The sequence below is a fragment of the Mya arenaria genome, chromosome 9 (assembly GCF_026914265.1).
Source record: "Mya arenaria isolate MELC-2E11 chromosome 9, ASM2691426v1".
Classification (NCBI taxonomy): Eukaryota; Metazoa; Mollusca; class Bivalvia; order Myida; family Myidae; genus Mya; species Mya arenaria.
The window spans coordinates 56,588,732-56,605,971 of NC_069130.1; the positions used below are offsets into that span (position 1 = coordinate 56,588,732).

General features: G+C 34.0%; 1 protein-coding gene across 1 annotated transcript; it reads left to right on the forward strand.

The window, feature by feature from the left end:
• The first annotated feature begins 132 nt into the window (after positions 1–132).
• Positions 133–13,867, forward strand: LOC128202878 (DDB1- and CUL4-associated factor 17-like). The gene is made up of 15 exons (XM_052904048.1): positions 133–229; positions 981–1,042; positions 1,529–1,570; positions 1,796–1,889; positions 2,471–2,610; positions 3,057–3,144; positions 3,534–3,623; positions 4,318–4,425; positions 4,892–4,982; positions 6,609–6,745; positions 9,739–9,854; positions 10,741–10,828; positions 11,365–11,445; positions 12,316–12,474; positions 13,017–13,867. The coding sequence occupies exons 1-15, from the start codon at positions 134–136 to the stop codon at positions 13,230–13,232; spliced, it is 1,608 nt and encodes a 535-aa protein (XP_052760008.1). The 5' UTR covers position 133; the 3' UTR covers positions 13,233–13,867.
• The last annotated feature ends 3,373 nt before the right edge of the window (positions 13,868–17,240 follow it).

Sequence of the window (17,240 nt, forward strand, 5' to 3'; positions counted from 1 at the left end):
AAACGTTATTTTTCTTCATGGCGCTTTTACAAACAAGGGAAACAACTTTACGAACATAAGCAACCCGAAATTTGCAATGTATGGATTACTTCCCTTATGTTTAATTTCATCATGATAGTAATTATAAACAAATATGACGAATGTTGTGTTTACCTTTCGGAATCGAGAAATTGGTGCTGACACCTATAGAAGAAATACATTTAGATGTCTCAGAACACTAATCTGCAAGGTGAGTAAATTATTACATTAATAATACCCTTCTTTTTTTAAATAACGTAAATACATTGCAGCAGATCATGAAATGTTGAGGCTTCAGCACAGTCACATGTTCAGCTTGGGTTAAAAAACATTACTTTTGATCAGGCATATCTTTGAAAAACAATATACTGTACCACAACAGTATGCAATGTGCAACTAACCTTTTTTATTACTTTTTTCCATTTTGTAAGTTAACACAATTGAAGTGATAAAGGTTCTCAGATTTGTACCTTTGATAACATACATGTACATGATTCCCTTTTTCATACCTTAATATTAAATATTTCATTTCATGTTAAGCATATGGCAAATGGATATAGTTATTGAGTGCTTGTAAACAATGACTAAATAGAAATATTTCATTAAAATAATTCTATACACAAAATATATCATCCTTTTTTCTTTTTCATAAGTGTAAATGTTGTTGGGGGACCTTTGAACATACAGAGGAATAAATAAAGTCAGTGGCTTCAAAATGGAAAAAAAAGAGCTTCAAGCTTTTTGACTCCCTGTGGAATCTTAGATGGACCTAGCTCTTTCTGTATTGGTTTATACATGTGCGATTGTTGAAAGGATGCCAAAGGCCCCGCCGTATTGGGCTCTTAGCTGTCTTTTCCAGGATATAGATGTTACGTCTTCAGTGTTTTAAATCTTGTTACCTTGTACAATGTTGTCATGATGTCAGAATCACTAAAATAAGGTTATATTGTTTCTTGTTTAAGGGGAATAGAGAATTCACGAAAGTGTGGACACGATCTTCAAATAAAGCTTGGCAATATGAAAGGTAATGTTATCCAGTGATTTCTGAATAAAAGTGAAACTAATAAGTAATTATTGTATGTATATATGTTTCAGAATGTTTTTAACCAGACAGTTATTTACTTTATATAGTATTTAAAAAAGCTTGTACATCTTTGAAAGATTTTTTTTTTTAAATATGAAGGGTAATGTTATCCAGTGGTTTCTGAAGAAAAGTGAAACTAATAAGTAATTATTTATTGTATATTAATAAATTTCAGAGTGTTGTTTAATTAAACAGACAGTCATTTACTTTAAATAGTTTTATGTGTTATATAGTTGTACATCGTTTGAAAGATTACTTTTTTTGTAAACTGTCTTTATATAGTATGTAAATACCTTGTGCCATGTACATGATAATTCATAATGATGATAGTGCAGTAGCTTGGATTGTGTAACCTGACATAATAATGAATGTAACTTTAATATAGATGTTAAAAATCTAGTTCAAATTGTTATGTTGTATTTTCAGTGGAAGAATACTGAGTGACAACTACAAAGTCTGTCATTTTGGGTAAAAATTAATAAAAAAGAATAGTAAAAAGTAATGTATACTGTTATTTATAAGTTATATTTTTACCTTTTTGAGGTTGCTTTCTTTTTACAAAATAGAGCTTTCCAACTTTTTGCTTAAAATTCTGTAATAAGAGCTTTAACTTTTTGCTTTTCAATTGATCTTATTTTTTTATAACATACTCGTGCATTTTTATTTTGAAACCGATCTTCTTTTTAATGTAAGATATGGAAGAGATAACATTCCAAGACAGATGTACAAACTTCCCAAGACAGACACAGGGAAGACGGAAGATGCTTTGATATATAGATGTTTCCATGTAAGTAAAATGTTGGGAAAGCATGACGGTGGAGACTTTCATCAACAATCGTGATAACTAAATTTAAGTTTTTTTCATATTGATTCTAGTGTACAGAAACTTATATAAGGAAGTGTCAAGCATTATTATTTTAATAAGTCTTACTTTCTTGTTACAGCGACTTAGTATCTTATAATAATTACTTATAAATAATCACATCATAATGACCTCTAGGCATATAATGACTTAGTCTCTCGTTATAACAATGTAGTATCGCATTATCTTGATTCTTGATGACATGGCCACTTAATTGTTGAAAGATCTGCTCCTTTGCATCTGGATGAAGCGGTCCCCAGAACTATTCATATCTATTGTTGTTTCAGGAGCACAGTGTATGAGTTTAATACTTAAAATCTTCTCATTAAAACAGTGTAATACATAAACAAACAAAAATGATGTATTGTAGTTAATTAGGCTACCATAGCCTCATACTACATAAACGACCAATTAAAGTTTTTTTGTATCTAAATTATTGTGCGTGCTTTTATCAAATAAAAAATCATACAATGTGCCTACTTAAAGTTTCCTTTATCTTGCTTCAGGACAATTTCACTGAATTTGAGAACCGCCCCTGCCTAGTCACACTGCAATCAGCCAGAAAAGGGGAAAGTATCTGCTTTTATGACCTTGACACAGGGCAACTTCTCAAGGACATTTTCCTTTCACAGTTGGTCAAATTTAAGTAAGTTTGTTAATATAGCACAAAGTACCGGTATGTATGTGTGCATGTACTGATAATTGTTATGCTTTACTTAAGAATTAAATGTTTTTGTATTGCAGTTCATCAGTGTATGAAAACAAGGTATCTGAAGTCAGAAGGACGTCATGATTACCTTCTATGTGTGTTCTGACCAAATGTTTTAGCACAAGTGAACCCAAACTCTAAAATAGTCCTATTGTTTATTTTTACCTTCATTAAAGTTTATTTTTACCTTCATTAAAAAAAGAAAAAGTAATTAATAGTTTGATATTTCCTGACAAACTCGCAAAAATACCTGTGACCCAAAGGGTTTAAAGACTCTTTGTTGGTCATAATTGTTGTTCTTTTCTTCTTTTAATTATGGAAGAAAGGGGTTATATATACATGGTAATGCTTGTGAAAAGTCACACTCTAATCCTTGGTTTTAGATACTTATCGTGGATAGACCCCAACAGAAGGTTTGTGGTGAAGTCTGTCTCCTCTTCACCAGAGAGGTCCATTCGCTTTCAAAGAATTGTATGTACATGCGTATGACATGTTCTACTGTCCCACATTGTAACTTACTTAGTGTATGTACTTGGACACTTTTCACTGTCACCACTGTTCCACATGTCTATGTACTGGGTCGCTGCATTATTATACACTGAGTGGAACATTTGTTACAGTTATAATTGTAATTTCAGTTTTTAGCATGTTTTTTTTTAAATTAAATATATTTTTATATGAGAAATTACCAAATTCTGTTATGTAACACACACACATGTATCACACATCTGACTCACCAACATTTTTTTACGATTTCTAGATAAAGATGAGGAAATGTGTGTGTGCAATGCTTGAGTCATATGTAATGTTAAACACTGTTATTGACAATTTTATCCATCTTTGTTCATCATTCAATTTAGACAGGTAATCTGATGACAAGCTCGATAGTAATGGCTGTCTTCGATGCTTTCCCGCTTACATTTGTTGGCATGTTTGAAGTAGACAAAAGGGTAGGTTACAAGATCAGATTAATTTTAATGATTTACATCCTAAAAAACACTTTCACTTGTTCTTGTAAACACATTTATGTATAGATATTAATTACTGATGTGAAAAACTTACATGTTGTGCTCAACTCCATTTCAGTAAGTAGGTATATATGTCTCCTCTAATGAATTTTGCTCTCTCTGTCAATCAGTCAGTCAGTCGTAGATCACACTTTATATCGCTCAATTACTTGAGAACGCTAGGATCCAGAAACTTCATACTTGATATGCCAGTTGTTCATGACTAGTAGATGACCCCAACTGATTCGAGATCAGTAAGTTAAAGGTCAAGGTCAATTTTCGCCTTCCTGTTTTTCACTAAACTGAACCTAAGGTCTTCCGTACCCCAGTATGTATTTCATGAACTACGAGTTGCATGTTGTATAAAATTACATATACATGTATATCTTGTCTACAAACTTTACAGATAAATATTTAATAAAGGGGTAAGAGGGATCTAGATGAATATATATTAGCCTCTCACCCAAGACATCAGGTTCTATACAAACCAAGGGAACTTTCCCGTGGCCTCTCAAACTCAGTAGTCAGTACTGGTATTTGATCAGCAAACAGACTTGAGTGTGGTTCTTTAAACTATTAGTTATGCTTGCATTTGAGCTAAAAAGAGTTAGTATAATCTAAATATCTAATGTTTCAGGTGTTTGGACCTGGCATTATAAGTGCCAGTCTGTCTCACGGGATGCTGTTTGTCATGTACGGGAAAGGAATCATTAGATTCTTCAGCTTTGAGTACATCAATGAGCATGTGAGTTTGACGGCTATTTGACTATGCTGAATGTATAAAGCTTTTATGCATATGTATAATGATCTGTTAAGGCTTGCCCTTCGTTGTGTGAAAATGGTCTAGTGGTATAGGTGTCCACCTCCAACACAAATGGTCATGGTCAATCCTGACCAGGGTGAGTGTGGTCTAGTTGTATAGGTGTTCACCTCTCACAAAAGAGGATGCGGGCTCAAACAATGTAGTTCAGTGTCATGTTTACTAAGTATTTGCCTTTTCTTTTTCTTTTTTTAAATAATAATTTAAAAAGTCTTGTCACTATTACCTAATTTCTGTAACTATTACCTAATTTCTGTAACTATTACTTAATTTCTCCAAGATCTATTTCAAAAGTATAAGTTATATTTTATCAGTAAAAATAAAATAAAAAGTCATTTGATATACTTTCTAATATATTTAAAGTATTATTGCTTTCTGCGTGTTGTTTCAGTACAAGTTGTATGACCATGACCTTGACTCACCTAGAATGTGCTCCAATGGAATTGTTTTGGAAGGATTGCCTATGAATATCAAAATAACTGGTAAGAGAAAGTTGTCATGTCTTGATGCATTACAAGTTGGCCATGGTTTTTAGATCATTCTTTACTAAATTTCATTTTTTAGCTTGAATATTTAAAGAAAAAAGACAGCTATACTACTCATCCTAGGGTCGGTGTCACACCTTGGTTAAGGTCTTGCATGGAAGTTCATTTAAGTCAGTGTCTCACCAAATACATCATGTATTTGATTGAAACTTTACACATATGTTCCCATACATCCAACCTACCTAATTAATCAAGTAAGATAACACTGTTGCTTATAATACAAAATATTGGGCTTTAAGCACACATACTAGTTATACAGTTTCTCAGCACGTACAGGTTCTTCATGTATTGCATTGTAAATTTATACAAGAGTTCTCAACCATCCATCATACTCATTTGATTAAGTAAGATAACTTTATTTTTGCATATAATGCAAATTATGGCCGTTTATTTTTCAACTTGGAAATTCTGTCGAAGGTTTTGCATGATATCTAATTTAAGAGTGATCCATGCATGTTTCAACAAAAATTTGCAATCCTTAAACTGGGTGGAAAAGTCGAGTGTGCTGTCTCTGTGACAGGTCTTGTTTGTATATTTATTGTTTTTTCCTTTAAAATATATACTAGTACACTATTTGTGTTTCATGTTCATTTGTGATGAAATACTTTCAATAATTACGATGAAGCCATGCTATAGGTAGATTATCACACTATTTAATCATTTGAATGTAAAAGTAATTTTGCTTACAATACATAATTGCTCCCGTATAAAGGCCTGTTTGGCATGATAATCCCCTGGCCCCAATTTCTCGAAACTTCTTAAGTCCCTTATAACAGGATTAATCTAATCTCACTATTTCTCTTTATCTATAATTTGTGTAATTTTAACTTCATCTAGAGTTATTCAAACTTTAATAGAAATTTCTTGTATGATGTTCACAAATATCCATATTTCATTTACCAAAATGACATTTAAGTATGTGTCTTGACCATTTAAAATAAGCTACTAAAGCTTGTTAAACTTAAGAAGTTTCGAGAAATTGGGGCCTGCTGTGCATCTCTTGTTAATTGCACTGGTGTCACAGAAGGGGCCAATTTCCTGTGTATTCGTTTATTGGCTCAGGGCCATTTAGGGTCCATTTTTATAATAAAATATCGAAAATTGCACAGCAGGATACTCAGATTGGAGATCTGATAAGACAATTAGGCAATAAGATTAAGATCAATTAACAGAGGTTGTGTACAAATACTACGTTTTTTTTGGGGGGGGGGTCACTTATAGAAGGGTTTAAACTAGGCCTTTAAGAACTTATAAAATTGGTTATTATATAGAAATTGCATAAAAGGACCATTGACGATTTAAATTATACAGTATATAACTGTTTCAGCACATTGCATGGCACTACTTTTTTGTCTTGGGGCCGGTTTCAATAAAGATCGTAAGGCCATTGAAATCTAGGCGTAACCCTGTTAAGGTGTTAACTGCACTTTGATAAAAAATATTGTAAGGACATTTATTGCATAGATTCTGCCTGTAGCTTTACAGGTGTCCCCAAGCACTCTTTAACAGCGTAAGGTTTACAACTAAGATAAATTATTGAAACAGGACCTTGCTGTATTACAGAGTGTCCACCAGTATTGTTTGAGGTCCAATGCCTTCACCATGACGTCAAGATCGGAGGGCATCCCTGGCACTGTATCTTTTCACCAATGGGTCAAAGGGGGGTTTTCCAAGTCGCCTCACTCAAAGATAAATTAAAGGTACATGTATGAAAGGTAATGTGTTCTGTAATGTTCAGGTAAATGTATGTACATGAAATAAACATGTAAATTTCATGTACTCTGCTCAGTGAATTAACCCTCTGTTCTGCAGATATTCATTTTCTGTACAGTTTGAAATTTGTTAACAACATGTGATACTGAAGTTTTTGAAAGCATTTTACTTGTTTTTCTAGGCATGTCTGTGATTAAAAAGAATAATTGTTAGATTTGACATCATTTGATAGATTTGTTGATTCAAATGGAGCAAATGAAGATTGTATGCCATACACAAAGGACTCATCTTTTAAAATATATCAACACACATATCAATGATATCATACGATTGATCTTTCAAATTGATATTTCTGAATAGCTAGTTACATATTTCAAAATTAATAGCCTCAGTTCAGGCAATGTTTATTTTATTTTCCAGGTAAAACTTTCTATTCTTGACCTAACGATCTCTTGCCTTCTCTTGGCCCAAAGGCCATTATGCACCTTGTTTGACTGGACTTCATTTGTTGGGTTTTTTTTTTTCGAATCAAGCAAATAAGGATTGTATTTCATACACAATATACACAACTAAGAAAACTGTTATCAAGAGCAAAGTACTATAAGTACTGGGGTTTTAATAGAATACATGGAACCAACATATAAACGGAATCACTACATAATGCAGAAGTGGGAGAACAGACAATTTGTGGATATATTGAAAAGTTTCAATCACCCTGAACATTATCTGAATTTGACTTTAAAACACAGCATTGACGTTCTCCAGATACCCTGATATGACTTTTTTAAAAATACCATCAATAAAAAAAACATTTTGATGAAACTTTACATAGTGGTAGCAGATTTGAAATTTGTTTTGTATACATAAGAAGCAAATTGCATGAATAATTTTGAAGTTACATGAAGTTACATGAAGTTACATGAAAAATCCTTGTTATTTTAGATCATCCCTCGTATGTTTCTGATTTTATCACAGTTTCTAATTCTCAATGAATGTTTGTATAGTACCCGGGCTCATCATACCAGGCGACTTAGGTGATTAAGTCGCCCTGCCCGCGGCGACTTCAATATTTTCTAAGATCAAAGCGAAGTCAACTTCGCCGACTTTTTCAAAGATCAAGAAGTCGATATCGCTAAGAACTAACGCTTGTCAAAACAGAGCGACTCCCCCTCCCGCCTGTCAGCTCGATTGACAAACAGCCAATCGTGTTAAACCTAGTAAATACTTCTCAAGGACGGTCACCAATGTCTTCAGGTACTTTCACAACTCTGCCCTGCGCTCGAACTGTTTCCGAGACATACAGACAGTACTGAACCTCCCCACGTTGAAGTTTGCTGAAGTCCACTCGGTTCGCTGGCTGAGTCTTGAGGCAGCTGTGAGGGCAATCTACAGGACCTACCCTACTCTAGTCATGTGCCTAGAGGCTGATGCCACTACAGAACCTACAGTGAAAGGCCTTCTTCATGAGGTGTCTCAGTTCAGATTCATCGCCCTTACTCATCTACTAATGGATGTCCTTCCATTCCTAACCCGAATGTCATTGAAATTTCAATCAAAAGTCCCTAGACTTCGGCACTGTAAACACTGAAGTGAGTTCCACATGTGAAAGCCTAGAGGACTTAATTGAGTGTGATGGTGCTTTCACTGATAAACTTGCAGGCTTTGTGAAGGAAGTCGATGGGAAGACCTTTTATGACAGACCAGTGTGTGAGTCAGAGAGCGGGAATGTGCTGGACACTATACAGTGCAACGTCATCTTTGATGGATTTGATCCTGTCGAGGAGCCTGAGGAGGAACCGGAGGAGATACTGGAGGGCCAGGATGAGGCAGGATTCAAGCCGGAGCTAAGACAACAGAAAGGACTGTTAGGGAGACTGGGACCACAGTATATATCCAGAGTTGTCGAGAATGTGCGGGACCGTTTCCAGGACATACCGATTGTGGATAGTATGAGTGTTTTGGTGCCAAGCAATATTGCCAGTTCTGTGTCAATCGCCAAGTATGGATTAGTCCAGTTTAAATGCCTTGTTGAACACTTTAAACCGTTCATAGGTAGTCCTGAGATGTGCTTGTCTGAGTACTCTGAGTACAAGAGACTAGTGGCCAAGGCCTACACTACACTTGGACTACTGGATATTACGCAAGTGTGTATGTGTAAGTTTGCCAGCAAACTACTTAACATTGTAATTATCCTGAAGTGCTGTGCAGTTGTCCCCATGAGTAGTGTACAGTGTGAGCGTGGGTTCTCCACACAGAATCGCATAATGACAAGACTTCGAACCTCGCTCAATAACAAGAACCTGGACACTCTGATGAGAATCAGGGAGGATGGACCACCCCTAAATCAGTTTGATTTCAATAGAGCCCTACTGAAGTGGAAAAGTGCTAAACAAAGAAAACTATATCATATGTAGACTGTTAGTATATCATATAGTGCTTCTCTGATGAATCTCACCTTGAGACCTACATTGTGTAGACTGATCGAGTGTATAGTGCTTCTTGTTTTGAGAACTATGATGTGATGATATATTGACCTTTTTTTTTCTTTTCTTTTTTACAATTGATGTCATGTTGTTTGATTTCAGCTAGTTTTGTTTGTATTTATAAGCTTATTTTATTTATTTATCATGTATTTAAATTCTGATATATATGTATGTGTGCATGATAGGTTTGCATGTAATAAAATGTTTGAAACTTGACTTTTTTTTTAAAGGTATATACAACAAATTAATTCCAACTAAAAACAACCAGTATGACTATTTTGAAAACATTTTAAACACCTATTTATTTTACACCTATTTAAATGCATAGAAAAGCTGTCCAGGACACACCAGAACCCACCATTTGACTTTTAAAATCTCAAAATTTTCCGACATGCAGGGGGGGACCCCCCCCCCCCTCCCGCACCCTCCCCCATTCTCACTTCTCCCTAAAATTTCTGTCTAGGATGAGCCCTGAGTTTGTATCATTGTCTTAACAGGCTCAAAATGGCACCTTGGTGGATGATACAGTTGACTTGGAGCAAGATTGGTGTCAATTTCATCCAGACAACTCAGGGAGAATACTCTATATGGCCACAGCATCAGGAAGCATCAGGTAATGTGGGAAGGGTTTAACATTGGTTTTATTTGAATGTATTTTTTATAGCCTCATAAAGCTTGTCTGTTTGAAAAAAGATATAATTGTCAAGCAATTGTTGTTCTTCTGTCACTTTTATGCAAATATTTTATTCTTGGAGTGCATATGTTATCGGTGGCAATACCAACATGTATTGAAAGGTCAGTAACTGTGATATCAATAACTGTGGAGTGATCTCCCTTGATTGTCTTAAAAGGTTTGGTGCAAAAACTTTAACTTGAGGCATTAAGCCTACAGTATCAATGATAATAATTCAGATTTTTATTGCTGTTGTGTAGTGCTTCTGGATCAACTAAAAAAATGAAAAACAGATGAGCATTGGCATCCATTTGAAGTGCTCTTGTTAATGAAACATCTCCAATGCATGATTATGGAGACATTTAAATGAATTTGTCAGATAATCTGTGGCTCTAACCATGATACCAGATAGATGATGCCATATTGGTTAAAACGAGTACCAAGTACCTATGAGTTGGTTACAAAATTGTCAGTCATTGTGTACAAAATCATTGCCCATTACATGATAGGCTGATACCATAATTCACTATGGATCAATTTGTTATGTTGTACACATAGAAACAAATCGTTTTTGTGAATTGGCCATAAGTGTCATAAGTACATAAGTGTACTTAATATTTGTAAAAGCCATAAAATACTTCATTTTCAGTTGCATATATACGTATATATGTCAACGTAAGTTTAAACATTATATCCATATATGACAAACGTGCAGAAGTGAATTCCATATGATCAGTTTGATCACTCTTCATCAATTTACTGGTATATAAACTGAAACTAAGATTTTATTTTGATTTTCTATCTAGCAAACAATTTGACTTTCCAGGGTGTTGGAGATAAAGGAACTCTCAGAGACATCAGGGAAATACGAGATTGTGGAAAACCAAGTTCTTGACCATAGACCACCAAAACAGGTTTCATATTTTTTACTCTGTTTTTCATAGAAAAAAGATGCTTTCTTGTTTTAGCTTTGATGTGTAGCCTCGTGTATACACTTTAACTTTGGTAGAGCTCAAGATGTTTATTTGACACTTGGTATACATGATGCCAGAGACAATACACACATGTACAGCAAGGCCCATAACTCTAGCTTTAATAATGTAAGTTTATGCCCAAGTTTCAACTTAAAAAAATAGAAGACTAGCATTGGTGTTCATATGCAGCACCTTTATATATAAAATAGTGTCAGAAAATATGATGTACCAAAAGTGTATTATTTTTTTCTAAAGCAGAATTGATGTACCTGTTTCAAGAAAAGGCCAAATGTACAGAATGGATATGTAGAATGGATAAAATTTAGTTAATTTTAATTTCTTTACCAATTTCAGTTCTTGTTGTTTCCATACTACTTAGTAATACTGATTGATTATTTAAACAGAAAATTAAGTATGTATCAGAATTTTAAGATGAGTAATTCTCAACAGCTTACTAACTTTCTTATATTTTCTAGGAGAGGCTTATGATGACATCATCTGGTCGAACAGTAAAGAGGTCACAGTCTCAGGATGAGATTAGCTATGAAACTGATGTGGTTTGTTATCTTTTGTTTTGTATTATAAAATGTGTCATTGAACAGAGGTTAGTGCACTCCCCTCCCACTAAGGCAACCTGGGCCTAGGTGTATGTGAGTTGGGTTTGTTGTCACCAATCAGGACAATTGAGTTACCTCCGGTTTTTAGCCACAACACAAGACCATACGTTTGCTTAATGTTACATCGAGTGCCAGCGAAAGTCATTAATATACATTATTGTTTAATACTTGTTTCACAATCATTGTATAATGAATTTGACTTTATACATTTAAACTAATTATTATGAACTTAAATCTCTTTTTCTTAATCTATTTAATGAAAAATTTCTGAAAAAATATTACAGTTTTATGAAAACTTTGTCTTCACAATAACTTTTTAATGCAATGAATAAGGAAAATCAAGCTTCAATTTTATTTGGGTCAATAGGTCAAAAGTTGAGGTCATGGTCAACAGTCTTATAAAAACTGTTCACACAATAACTTGAGATCGGTGTGACATAAGACCATCAAACATCATTGGTAGGTTGCCCTCAGATGACCAGCAGATAATTCTGATTGTTTCTGAGATCATAAGGTTAAAGGTCAAGGTCATAGTTTGAAATGTTTGCCTTCATTTCCATGAAAATTGTGTTAAATCATTAATAATTAATGCATTTCTCTTAAACACCTTTATTAAATATTCCACATATTGCTTACACAGCAGCACTAAGGCATCATAAAGCACAAACATCTCTTGTGAATTTGTATATCTAATGGTTCATCAGATGCTTTTCTTTCATTTTTAACATGCACAAAATTTAATGTCAATAGTCAAAATTTGTCCGAAAGGTATAAAATTAATATCACTAATACTACCTCTTTACAACACAGATAATACATAACATTGATTACGAAGATGACCTTGATCTCACATGGACCTCTGCAACCCAACTACGCCCAGAGCCATCCAACATGGTGTGTTTCTATGACAACCAGAGCAACGCCCTCCTTCGAAAGATTAGACTCGACATGAGGGAATCCTGTGATATTGTAAGTTGTAACACGAACCAGTACATTGGTTTTCAAACTCAATTTTAGAGAGTTTGGTCTAGCGTGTAGGTTTCTGCCTCTTAATTAAGACGTTGTAGGTTCGATCCCCAACAGGAGTACTTTCTCATGAGTTCTCAAAAGTGACATCAGTATTGGTTTCTAGCCAGGAAGCATACACGTAATTGAGAGTGATTCTATAAAGTTTCAGCTTTTTTCACAATCAAGCTAAAAGTGATTACTATAAACTAAAATATTTTGTTTATTTTGTGTTTCTTGTACATGAACTATATCAGAATTTTTGCTGATGGGGGCTTTCAGTTTTGATTACTCTTATTCTTATAAATATTATTTGAAATGAATATCCAATAAAATTAAATAAAATGTGTATGTACAATGCATCTTTGCATTTTTTTCATTTACAATGATATTCATATAAAACAGAAATCCATGTGATATATAGGTAGATTCAGCAAGATAAGGTCGAGATTTTGCAGTGTTTATTTGCTCCTTCCACTCTCAACAACAAAATATTTGTATTTCAGGATTATGAAAACAACACGTGCTTTGATTTGGACACTATTGTACATTTTGTGAAACCAACAATTGGAAAATTTATCTGCAACCTGTACAGACTTAGCGGGGATCTAAATCAGGGACCAGCAGAAAAAATCAGCTCAACTTCAGGGACTAGTGCAGATACTTGTAGATCTGACAGGAACAGACAGGACGTTCGAAGAAGTAGAAGAGAAAGGAGATAACACATGGAAAATGCTAGTAGATTGCATATTTAGGCTATTGAAAAAATTCATCCTCATTTTCGCTTTCCCAAGTCTAAAAAGTTCCTCGCCTATATCTTTTATTTAATTACATATTTGTCCTTTTCAAGAACCATTAAGAATTTGGAAATATTAAAACAAAAGAATAAAATCAGTCCATTCGCATGAATTTTTATATGCCCGTTTTAAAAGATACTCCTCATTCACTCCTGAGTTATGGCCCTTGAATTGGTAAATGCAGTCTTTACAGAGTCCATTCTCTAAATTTGGTTTAATATACAACCACTTAATATCGTCAAATTAATATCTCTAAATTTGGTTTAATGTACAACCACTTAATATCACCAAATAAGGATGGGTGTAATTTGATAGTTAGTGCTCTTTTCTTTTAATCTGGAAAAGAATTTCAGACCTTTTTTTCTTAAGAATTATCTTTGGACCTTAGAATTATGTTAAAGTTCTCCTTTGCTCCTTTTATAATTGTATTATAGTGTTCTTTGTTAATGGTTGATTTTGTATTTGTAGATATAGTACATTCATTATGGATATGTAATTTTGTCCTTACATTTGAAAATTGTTATATTGATACTGATGTTTACACTTCATTTGCAAAATGAAAATCTTGAAAATAAAAACGTTATTCATGCCAATTCTTCAGTTTACATTACACCAAACAAACACCTGCAAAACACATTATACAGTTGAGTGTGTGAACGATCTTTAACAACTCGTCAGTTGTATACCAAACATACATGTACACCTATTAAACACATCATACAGTTTAGTGTTGGAACGATCTTTAACAACTCGTCAGTTGTACACCAAACATACACCTGCAAAACACATTATACAGTTTAGTGTTGGAACGATCTTTAACAACTCTTCAGTTGTACACCAAACATACATGTACACCTATTAAACACATTATACAGTTGAGTGTTGGAACGATCTTTAACAACTCGTCAGTTGTACACCAAACATACATGTACACCTATTAAACACATTATACAGTTGAGTGTGTGAACGATCTTTAACAATTCTTCAGTTGTACACCAAACATACATGTACACCTATTAAACACATTATACAGTTTAGTGTTGGAACGATCTTTAACAACTCTTCAGTTGTACACCAAACATACACCTGCAAAACACATTATACAGTTGAGTGTGTGAACGATCTGTAACAACTCGTCAGTTGTATACCAAACATACATGTACACCTATTAAACACATCATACAGTTTAGTGTGTGGACGATCTGTAACGATTCTTCAGGTAACCTTACACCAAACATACACCTATTAAACACATCATACAGTTTAGTGTGTGGACGATCTGTAACGATTCTTCAGGTAACCTTACACCAAACATACACCTATTAAACACATTACACAGTTGAGTGTGTGAATGATCTGTAACAACTCTTTAGTTGTATACCAAACATAGACATAACACTGACCCACAAAGGTGCACTTATCAAATTTCAGCAGCTTATAATAGTATTAATGAAACTTCATCGGAACACTTCAAACCTTGGTCTTGCGATTCGATTTGGTGTATCAGACTCAGCTGTCTCGAGAGTGTGTTTTTTTAATCAGTGAGCGATGTACAAGATACAAGATTGAAGAATCTTTATTAAATTAAAGTCGGGTATGTGTTAACAAGAACAGAGCTCAATGGGCTAATTTCCGACATGAATAACAGACATACATAACATATAAAACATAACAGTGAGCTTGTGACCTTGAAATGAAAGCGTATATGTTAAAATGAACACATACTGGAGCAAGTATTTACAAAAGCCGTTCGTTATCATATTCATGCATACACATTCAAGTAGTAAAATTGGATTAGAGCATCAAAACAGTGATAACACCATCAAGTTATCCCGGATGTACGGCCAGTCCACACGCGCACGGTTCCACTAGTTGATATACCACAAGCGGTTAGTTCTTTCAAAAAGTATAACTGAAGGGTAATCATATACATTGAAATAGCAAAATTGTAAGTAGCAAAATATACAAGGGAACAACAGCTTTGTACATCGATGTGTAGTTGGTAAAAAACTTGATAGGAAAAATCTTCGGAAATTATTGCTCAGAGGAGGTATTATATTTATCATGTTATTTTGATATTACACCTTTTATTGTAAAATAATGTTAATAGAAAAAATGAAGTCGTAACACCTAAAATAAATACTTGCCGAAAAAAACACACACATAGTTGTAAGTGTTCTACAGATGTAATATAGATTTGAAACAATCATAAATAGATATTAGCCCATGTTATTTAATTTAAGTTGTTATTTTATTTAGAAAGTCCGCTGAAATCTTTTCTGGTATTTGGATGCCATATCTTTTCCTGTGGGTGTAAGCCATCCCACTGAAAACAAAACCGTCCTTTTCCGTGAAGACAAAGGATAAAATATATTCAGTGAAACATCTTATTATTCTCAATTTCTTCTATTTAGTAAAGCGAAAAGGTATTATTTGCAGCGGAAATAGTTTTCCCCAGATTTATTTGTTCTTACTAATAGAACATCTACACAGTTTTCTTATCTTAGATTAAAATTGCATGTCTAAAAAGTTACAAGGTTTGGAACATTTTCTGGTGAGATACCATACCAACATTTGTAAGTTTTAATAGCAATGTATCTTACCCTGCTCAAATGTAATTGGTAAATGAACTCTATGAAGAATATTTTCGTAAGTTGAGGTGTAATCATTAAAAACATTTTTTAAAGCTCTGTACTGAATCATTTCCAATTTTTCTGTGATGGTCTTGCTACAAAAATGCCAAACGACAGGACAGTAGTTGAAATTGGATCTGATAAAAGATTTAAAGATAAAAAGCTTAATTAGTATTGGTTGTCAAAAATTTGCTCTGTCTTTGAAAAATAGTCAATTGCTTAGCTGCTTTTTTGCACATTTTAGAAAACAGGGCATCAACATTTAATAAACTACCTCAACACCTTAAAGTTGCATTTGCTCTTTACAAACAATGGTGTGATTAAGTACAATGTATATTGAATTGTTTTATTTCTTAAACAGTCTTTCGGAGCCAACTGAAACTGCTTGAAATTTGTCAGGGTTAGCCTGCATTTGATTGGAAGTAAACCAGTTTATCAAAATGTAACATTCTTCTTCAAGAGTGATCTTAACAACATCAAGATTTTTATCACACACAGAGAGTATTTGTCACCTGCATAATTGAATTAGCTGCATTATTTATAAAGTAAATGTCGTTTAGGAAGATGTTGAAAACTAAAGGTCCTAATATTTATCCTTGTGGTACGCCTTTCAGGATGGAGTCCCACTCACTGGTAAATTAACCAAGTTTGACACGTTGCTTTCCGTTTGAAAGATAGCTGTGCATAAATTTACATGCTGGGGTTGAGAGGCCATATGCATTAAGCTTATCTAAGATGAGATTATGGGGCAGGCAGTCGAATGCTTTTGAGAGATCCATTAGAACTGCACTTACATGTTGGGCTTTTTCCAAGTCTTCCACCAGCCTTAACAAGGTAGTTTGATATCCGAATGTGGTTCTGAATGCTGCCAGTAGAGGATAACAAAATGTTATCAAAACGACTAATCAGTTGCTCACTTATGACCCGCTCATATAATTTGGACATTGATGGTAAAGACTGACTGGTCTATAGTTCTTTTCAATAAAGGGGTCATCTTTCTTGAAAGTAGGGGTAACTTGTGCTAGCTTAAGACTATTTGGAAATGATCCTTGGCTAATAATTCCATTGGCCATATTTCGGATGGGAACCTGTAAAGTATCTTTGCCAGCAATGATGAATTTTTGAAGAAATATATCTATACCAGTTTGGGGGATTAAACCATTTAATGCATTTTCAAATATCTTTATCGGTGACAGGGGTCAAGTGAAAGTCAGGTGACATTTGGCAGTTTCCTTTATTTTGTCAAGACTAAGGGAATTTATCTTCAAGCTGAGTTCAAGATATTCCAATATTTTCGGCT